The sequence below is a fragment of the Perna viridis genome, chromosome 12 (genome assembly GCF_037379345.1).
Source record: "Perna viridis isolate PV_CMFRI_1.1 ecotype Kerala chromosome 12, ASM3737934v1, whole genome shotgun sequence".
NCBI lineage: Eukaryota > Metazoa > Mollusca > Bivalvia > Mytilida > Mytilidae > Perna > Perna viridis.
Genome location: NC_142456.1, coordinates 26,866,570 through 26,875,644, shown reverse-complemented (window position 1 = coordinate 26,875,644; position 9,075 = coordinate 26,866,570). Strand labels below are relative to the sequence as shown.

General features: G+C 32.3%; 1 protein-coding gene across 1 annotated transcript; it reads right to left on the bottom strand.

The window, feature by feature from the left end:
* Positions 1–515: 515 nt before the first annotated feature.
* On the bottom strand, positions 516–8,063 carry LOC148601869 (uncharacterized). Its single transcript, XM_088554441.1, has 5 exons — positions 6,829–8,063; positions 5,849–6,063; positions 4,686–4,784; positions 3,445–3,536; positions 516–735 (listed from the first exon to the last, which is right to left on the bottom strand). Exons 1-5 carry the CDS (start codon positions 8,061–8,063, stop codon positions 637–639), a joined length of 1,740 nt encoding a protein of 579 aa, XP_088410567.1. The 3' UTR covers positions 516–636.
* Between the last annotated feature and the right edge of the window lie 1,012 nt (positions 8,064–9,075).

Below are 9,075 nucleotides of genomic sequence, written 5' to 3'. Positions count from 1 at the left end.
TTTAAACAATTCAACATCAGTAAAAAAAATAAAAATGAACACTTCCACTATTTATTAATCTAAAATAAAAACGAAAAGGATGCACATATGGACACGGAAAGGTTATATCGTGATGAGTGTAATATATCGTAACTATCAAACATTTTTAGGAGGCAGAGCAAGAAAGGAATAGACCAAAAATAACACATAATGCTTATCCAATAGAAATTGTGGTTTTTGTATGAAATATAATATACTAATAAACACATATACCAATTAAAGTGATAGAACATTTTTTTATTAGTGTTTTACTGTCATAATGTGTATGTATTGGAATAGGTGGTCAGCAGACTGGAGGTGTAATTGGGTACAACTTGTCGGGGCATTTTTATCATATAGATGATATTTGAATGAAATTTAAAACAAGACAAACATACAATTCTAATTTTACTTAGAAAATGTCTTATTGAATAACAGAACATATAATAAGGTACATAATATGAGTTAGACAACAGCCTACATCCGAGGATCGCAATTATAAATTTTCTTACGTTTGTAAAAGTTTTGAAAAGGGGGACGATAGCTGAAAGGGGCGAGGTAGGATATTTTATCATTTTATATCGATTTAAATATATACATGTGTAGCCAGTCCTTCTTTTAAAGATTTGTATTTTTGTCATATTTTACACGATCGTCAGCTTGCTCACTCTTAACCTTACATTCTTCAAGCCAGTATGTTGGCATCGGTCCTTTTCCCTGCAAAAGAAAAATTCTGCCTTGGTTAGACTGAAAATTGCTGAATAAAACATGGTGTTTGAAACTGTTAGTGTACCGGATATAAAAAAGTTGCTTCCGGTATTTAAGGAGGTACACACAGGTGAAGGAGGAGAACTCCTACAAATCACTTTAACACTTGTGTAAACATTATTTTACATAAATCTCATGTAAACATGAAAGTAATTCTAATTGATTTCTTTCAACTTCAAATGAATCCTTGAAAGGATTAAATTTATGAAATTAAATATGATACAAACAAATCATTGATTTCAAGAGTTATATCCCTTAGCTTAGGTCTGTCTCCATAACGAGTACGTTTGCTCTATTACAAAACGAAATAAGGAAAACACCTTGTACATCTGAATCACAAATGTTGTACAACAAAGCGACCTGATTGTATTTCTTTAAATTGGAACTATTTGATCTGAAAATAACTATTGACGGTACTTGTTGTTAATTTGTTCCAGGGCATAATAATTCGGAAAATAGGAACTCAGGTTAGTTATGTCCACTATTGAAGTTTTATGGTCGTCATCATGAACTCGTGGATCGTTATGGTGTATCCATCTGCACCATGAAAACTGATTTATTCAACGGGTCAAAATTTTCCTTTCCTCGTTTGTCTACCCCAGACTTGACTTTTTATGAGCAACTCGGTGGGTGTTTCTAGAAAAGCAGAGGATGCTAACCCTACCGGTGCACCTGGTCCATGCCCCCAGTTTTTAGTGGAGTCCGAGTTGCTCATTTGCTTTTGTTACTTTGTATGTGTGATTTTAGTTATTTTATGTTATTTGTTGTGTATGTTTTCCATGCCTGGATTGCATTCTTTTGATTACCACTATAACCTTGGTTCCCTTGATTAATCTTGCACTATTAAATCAGTATGAAACTTGACAATCGGGAATGGATAAAGGGTTTTCGTCCTACTTTCTGCATTTTTTAACTTTACATTTGCAAGAACTGATATATTTTATTTTATTTTTTCAATTTATCCCGTTGGATAATATACATAAAACTGTTTAATTAATTGACTTAATAAGTCCTATACTTTATGTTTTCTGTCAGTGGCGTTCATTACAAAGTACTAATTAACGAATCCCACATAACATTATTACAGTAAAGTACAAGTGAAAGTCATCGCACTTCATCTTGGTATTTGCACGAAGAAGACCGTGGTTTGCTTAAACGTTTTAATTTTCACTAAATCCTGTTGGACGTGTTTTTATTTATAGTTTTTTCTTTGAGTAAACATAGTGTGCTTATCAGTTGCTTTTGGATTAAAACTAGCTTAAAGAAAAAGCGAGTACTCTTTCATGGTAGATACAGCTTGTTGTCGTTTGTTCTATTTGTTGAAGTGTTTGTATTCTGTTTTCATCTCAAGAGTTACATCCGACTTAGAAATATGTTTATAGTTCGTTTCATAAGTGTACTTTCATACCACTGTCCCCGGTTAGGGGAGGGTTGATCGCTCACAAACGTGTAATCTCGCCACATACTTTATGTGGCTTTCCCAAGCCAGGAACCTGTAGTCCAGTGGTTGTTTTTTTTCTATAGATTAGGGCGATTTTTCACTTTTTAAAATATTTTCACTTCATTAACTTTTACATATCTCTTATATGCTTTGTGGTTTTGCCCATCATTGAAGACCGTGTGGTGAACTGTAGAAGTTTAATTGTTCGTTACCTTTCTCATTGGCAATCATATCACATTTCATATTTTTATTAACATTATGTGGTTTTATTGAGGAGGAAAGTTATGATCTGGAAGACTTCCAAAAGTACATAAGGTGAAAATGCAAATGAAAGACATGACAGAAATGACAGAAAGACAGTCTAACAAATAAAATATTGCAGTGACTTTGATATCAACCAAAGTTAAAGGGGAAGAAAAGTTTTCATAAATAATACACTGCAAATTGTTATTAACCCAATTTTTGCCTCATATCTTGATCCACACTTACAGATATATGGTAAAGAAAAACTATTGACCAAACTGTAAAACAAACATGATGTCTTTTCATTTCGTAATATCAACTTTCCTTTCATTTGTGGCAACATCCCTTCGGCACCTACGTATGGAGTTTTCATATCACAATTCATACGCTATGCCAGAGCTTGCCGACTTTTTGCTAGACTTCTTACAATTAGGCTTCTAAAACAGGGTTATTTTGCTACAAGATTAAGTCATTACTACAGACGTTTTATGGTCGGCATCATGAACTCGTGGATCGTTGCGGTGTATCCATCTGCTTCGTTCAACGTTCACAGGTTTCCTTTTCTTTTTCATCTACCTAGGACTTGACCTTTTAGGAGCAACTCGGTGGGTGTTTCTAGAAAAGCAGAGGAAGCTTAACCTACCGGTGCACCTGGTCAATGCTCTCAGTTTTTAGTAGAGTCAAAATAACTCATTTACTTTTGTTACTTTGTATTTATTTTTTGTTATTCTATGTTCTTTGTTGTGTATGTCTGCTTTCAATGTCTGGTCTGTGTCCCTGGATTACATTTTATTTTAATTTTTGCTAAAATCTTAGTTCCCTTAATTACTCTTCCATTCGTTTTCAATTTTCATTTGGTTCGAATATCATATTATGCTTAACTATACGACATTTATAGTAAAAGGCAAACGTATTCTGAGAAAATATTAGTTAGCTAGTGAGGCCTTAGAAATAATCTTCAATTATTCACATGCCTTTAAATACGTGATGCCTCTATACTCAGTACTGAACTTCTCATCTTTTTTCAAAATAATGTTTGTTGACCTGCTGATGTGAATTTTACCACCTAGATTTAAAAAAATATAAAACAGAACCAAACAAACTTTGATAATTAAACAATGATTCTGATAAAAACTGTATGTTTAGGGAAAAGTACTCCTACGAGGACAATATGTTGAGTTGTTAACATTTGATAATTAATTTAAACCTTGCTTAAGTCTGCACTTATTGAGTTACATACTAAAACAGTTTAGATATAGTTTGATTTAATGCTGAATTTAAGTTTGAAAACGGGCCATATGCATCTCATTATACTATAAAATAAAAAAAAATAATACTGTAATATAGTATTTTAACGAAATACGAACTTTATCAGTTCCTTGAAGTCGTGTCCCCTTTCCAACACTTAAGTTTCCTACCACCGAAGTGAAATCTATGATATTTATTGTTAAAACGTTTTAATTCATAATTATCATTATTCAATAAATGAAATCTTGAACCTTGTTTTATGCATAGTAATATGTCATTCAAAACAAGAGCACGTTTCAAGTTTTGAGAAAATTTTTATAAATTCTAAATTTACAAAAGTAAAGATGTAGGCAACATGATTTTTAATATATTTATAGCAAATGAAAATAATTTAGTTTAACTCTGAAAGTCACATATTCCTGTATCTAAACGTACTTTGCGGAGAAAGATGGCATTGATTTGCTGGAACAAATGTCTTCAAATCTAAATAAATCAAGTTAATTTTGCAGTCGTACGATCGATTTTCATGTAATATCATGCTTATACTTTAGCCCGGTAATTGTTTTCAAATCATTGGGTATCTAATCCACATCAAAACTATATTACTATTATTTTCTACAAGGCACTGTTGTGGTAAATCTGTAGATTTATTTTAAAATTTCGTGTTTACACTTTTCGGTACATGCAATAACATCTATTAGAATTATAAAAAACTTTAGAATTCTGTATCCAGAAGCTATTATTTTTTTTAGGGATTTTTTAAATAAAAAATGTATATAAGTGGGATTCTAGTCTAATTTTTTTTTCTAATTTTGAAAACGTTTCGCACAAAATTAACACAATTTCCCAACAAAAGGCCGGAGTCCTACCCAGGAATAATGGATCTGCCAACGGAAGTTAATTGTAAAGTCCATCAACCTAATCATCAAAATAATATGCAAGACTATTAAATATCTTTTCAACTTACCTATTCCACATGATACCATTCTTGAAGCTATGTTCACAGTGTCGCCAAATAAACAATATCTAGGCATTTTGGTCCCTACGATTCCGGCCACACATGCGCCTACAATATGATACAATTACCGATATATGAAAACACAAACTCAGTCTTAAAAGTTAGTGATACTCATTGGTTCAAAGCAGTTTGACATTTACAAAAATAAAACAAAAACATTTCAAGCTAAACTTTTTTCAAATACAGTTCCATTGCAATAATCTAGCTAAATTGTAAATTGTCAAACGCAACATAGTTATTTAAAAATAGCAAATAATACATTTTGTTTACAGATAAACATGTTATTGACCTTTGAAAAGGTTGTTAGTTTTGGAAAAGGATCATATCTATGATCTTTTTCTGTATATGCGCAATGTAATAACCTTTTGAAGATACTACATTCTTTAAATAATTTTAAATAAGTGTATCTACTTTAGCAAAATATAATAATTATATAATATTATCCCTTTTCCTGATCGGCGATTTTCAATCACATAAGATCGAATTGCTTATTTTCATTAAACCAATGCATCCAATTACTCAACCTTATTAATGATCTAAATTAAGTTTACTGAATATGGGTTTTGCTACACTTAATACAAGTAATTACAGTTACATCACGTTCTAATGTTCACGCTCTATGATTTCTGATTGGTTGAATTTAGTGCAGGCAGGGTTGCAATAGATGATAGGGCAGAGAAGGGTTTACTTCGCAAATTGCAGGCGAACATCAATTCCAGAGTATGGAAGTAGCTTAGACTAGATTATATTGTATAGTTATGTTGATTTTAGCCTTGTATGCCATATATAGGTTAACGATACATTAAACCAAAAGGTACAGATTTAGGATGATAAAGAAAGTTGGTTATAATGCACTGCAAATTCTTACGGCCATTTTTTAATGTACAAATATGATTTATATTTAATTACGCTTCCTGAATGCGATTGTTTGTTTCAAGATCGTGTGTTTTGTGTTGTATAGAGTGCATTTTAACAATGAAAAAGTATTGCAAAATATTTAGGTTTTACAGCCGCATGCCTGAGTGTTAGGTGGGCACAATAATATATAATATTATTCTAACGATAGTATTCGCTTTAATGATCGGACACACATTTTTGCATCGACTAATCACCCGAATGTACTCCTATTCTCAGATTTAAAATTCTTCCCGGCATGTGAGAAATTTTGTAATGTCTGACTTTTTGACGAATTTTTATTGCAAACATTGCTATTTCTGGGGCATGTCGTAATCGGTTTGAAACAGGTACTCCGCTTGTCACCATGTAAACATCACCGATTGTCTCTACTTTATAGATGTTGTAGTTACGGAGACTGTCATCAAACAAACTAGAAATAATGATAACAGAAAAACGCCATTAAGTTCTTAGTTTAAGATTGTTTAGTGAGCATTTTGTCATATAATATCATTATGTTATTGTTCTTATTACTTTTTACATTTGTCATTTAGCTTTGAATTCACTTTCTAAAAAAACATTTTTCACCTTAATTCACCTACTTACTCTTTTCAATATAACAAATAACTTCGATGATTCTATGAGATAAATGACAAATGGATTACACAAGCGTACCAATGACTTACAAGAGTTAAGCTACTTAACCAATTTCTACCCCCTTAATATCAGCTTCAGCAACAATATCATTTTCAAACGATGAATCAGACTTTTTACTACAATGTCGCTTTTAATGCTTCCAGTATCGCTTAATTCACAAACATGTTCTGATTTATTATAAAGATAGCGGTGTTTTGTTGGGTATTACCTATGCAATAAATTTCGATAATTCACATTTTGAAATAAATTCACCGATCACAAATTTAAAATTAAATCAAAGTTGAAAATAGCTGCAAATTATGGAGAAAATCTATATAAACAAGAAATATCCATGAATAACTAAAACATAATCACTCATGCTAAGAACTCTTGAAGATTAAACTCGTGTGTATAACTTGTTCCTCACACTCGCTAAATCAGTGAGTTTGTGATCATATTTTGGTATTCACTCTTTCCAATAAATTATCAATGAACATTCTAAATAAAGAACAATGATGAAAAAATGTACGAAAAGTACAGAGGTACAGAGGTACTTTGTTACCTGTAAAGATCATTTAACATTGCCATGATTTCCATTGGTTCACTTATTGTACAAATTGACGTAAAGTCAACTATGTCGCTGAAAAGCACAGAAACGTCCTCAAAATGTTCAGCAGGGCTGAGCAAACCTCGTTTCAATGCGTTTGCTACCTTTCTTGGTAACATCTGATATAAGAGATTTTCTGTTCTTTTCTTTTCCCTAATGAGGGCTTCACTTTGATTCCTTGCTATCACAACATACTTTGATAAGTTACCAGTCACTTCATCAATACAGTTAATATAACGAACTGTTAGTATTATACTAGCAATTGACGTAATTGCAAATGTCGTCAGAAATATACAGAATTCCAAAATAAATTCAGATCTTACTTTTTGAAGAATTGTTTTAATTTTCAGAATTGTTTCCTCTCGAATACAAAATAATGTATCTATATACTTCGTCATATTAAAGAACCAGCTTTTGCCTTGGTCAATCCTTTTTGCAAACGACAGATTTGAACAATGCAATTTATAATTCTGGAATAACGAGAAATTCTGTAAGCTATCAACAAACAGTGACAGATCATTCGATTCCGCCATTTTATTATTAAAGCTAGTTTCAATGTTAGAGGCATATGACGAAGCAGTGTTATACAATGCCATAGCTTTACCTATCAGTTCCATAAATTGTTTCCCACTATCCACTGATGGCCATTCACAATCTGTAAAATAATTCGTTCCAAGTGTCCTTTGGATTCCTACAACATCCGTCCAAGACAGAATAGCTCTATTTGCAACAAGAAGTTTCTGTACGTCAGTATTCGCAGGTGACAAAACTGATTTTGTAATATACTTCATTAAAGATGTTATGATCATAGTGTAAAAGTTCAGATTAAAAATGACATCAATTGTTTTGCTGCCGACGGCGTTGCGATGATCTTGTATCGAGACAAAAAAGTCCTCTCTTGTCATTTTCACACTGTTAACGATCATGGAATCACTCTGCCAGTTGACAATCATTGCACTCTGATTTGTCTCCCTTTGAAGTCGCTCAAATTCTTTAGAAAAGACCACTAATGAATCAACGGAGCTGAGGTAATTCGCAGACACGCCTCGTTCCCTTTGTAAATGAATGACAAGCTCACTTAAATCCATACCGGCGCCGATACTTTCTATCACTATCATTGTTTTCTTTAGATTGTTCGATGATTGCGATAATATCAACGCTGAAACGAACATCAATGTTAACAAGGGCATCGTAATAACAAAAATAAGTTTCCAGTTCTTCATCAGCCTTTTCGTTCTTGATAAATGTAGTTCGTCGTATTGCTTTGTAGCAATGTCGTTCTGGTCATTTTTACTAAGGTAAAGATATCTTGATTCTACCGACTGCAATGATCCCAGTGATAGCTCTTTGGGATTCATGTCAATTTGACTATCTCTTATTTTATACTGGAAATGGAATATATTACCATTAAATATTTTTGGCAAAATACACAAAAAGTTAATGTAGAATTATATTGAAATATCTGACATTGCCAACCTTCAATAAGCGCTATCACTTAATATTGCCGTTAAGATTTTATTTTTTTCGAATCTCAGAATATAAAGTTTAATTTGTCTGACAGAATATTCTCCTTTTCTAAGGGATACCAAAGAGAATCATGATCCGAACAGTGGCAAAAAAAAAGAAGTTAATCCAGCCACTAGAAAAAGAAAAAGACAATCATAACAAAGAACATGAAATTACCAGTAACACGCACAAAGAAACAGAAGAACTAAATGAGCACTCACGTCCCACTTAAATCGGGAGCATCGACCAAGTACATGGGTAAAGTTTGCGTCCTCTGCTTTTCTAGAAACACACCCAAGTTGTTCACAAATTTTTGGTCCGGAATAGACGAAAGAGGAAAACTATGACATTGTGAAAAAAATTGATCTAATTGTGCAGATGGGAACATCAGAACGATCCACGAGTTCATGGTGAGGACAATAACACTTTTATAGTGTAGTGATGCTTTAATATTTTATCAGCATTATCCTGTTTCAAAAGACTAATTGTAAGAATTTTTAAGCAATACAAAAAGTCCTTTTTATTATATCTACTTTCACGTTTAATGCAAGTATAACATGATTTATAACATTTTACCGTAAAAACTACAGGTGACTTATAAAATTTGTTAATGAAGGTACAATATGAAATAATGCTGCTGCAAAGAGCTCTCAATCAAATGCATAAAATTAGGGAAAGAAGAATCAACTGATTGCC

Bases quoted from the DNA above. Each gene is read 5' to 3' on its own strand.
- LOC148601869 (XM_088554441.1), bottom strand. From the start codon at position 8,063: ATGCCCTTGTTAACATTGATGTTCGTTTCAGCGTTGATATTATCGCAA. The intron at 6,064-6,828 runs GTAACAAAGTAC...CATTATTTCTAG, and splicing joins ATGTTAAATGATCTTTACAG to TTTGTTTGATGACAGTCTCC. The intron at 3,537-4,685 runs GTAAGTTGAAAA...TTTTAAATCTAG, and splicing joins AATGGTATCATGTGGAATAG to GTGGTAAAATTCACATCAGC.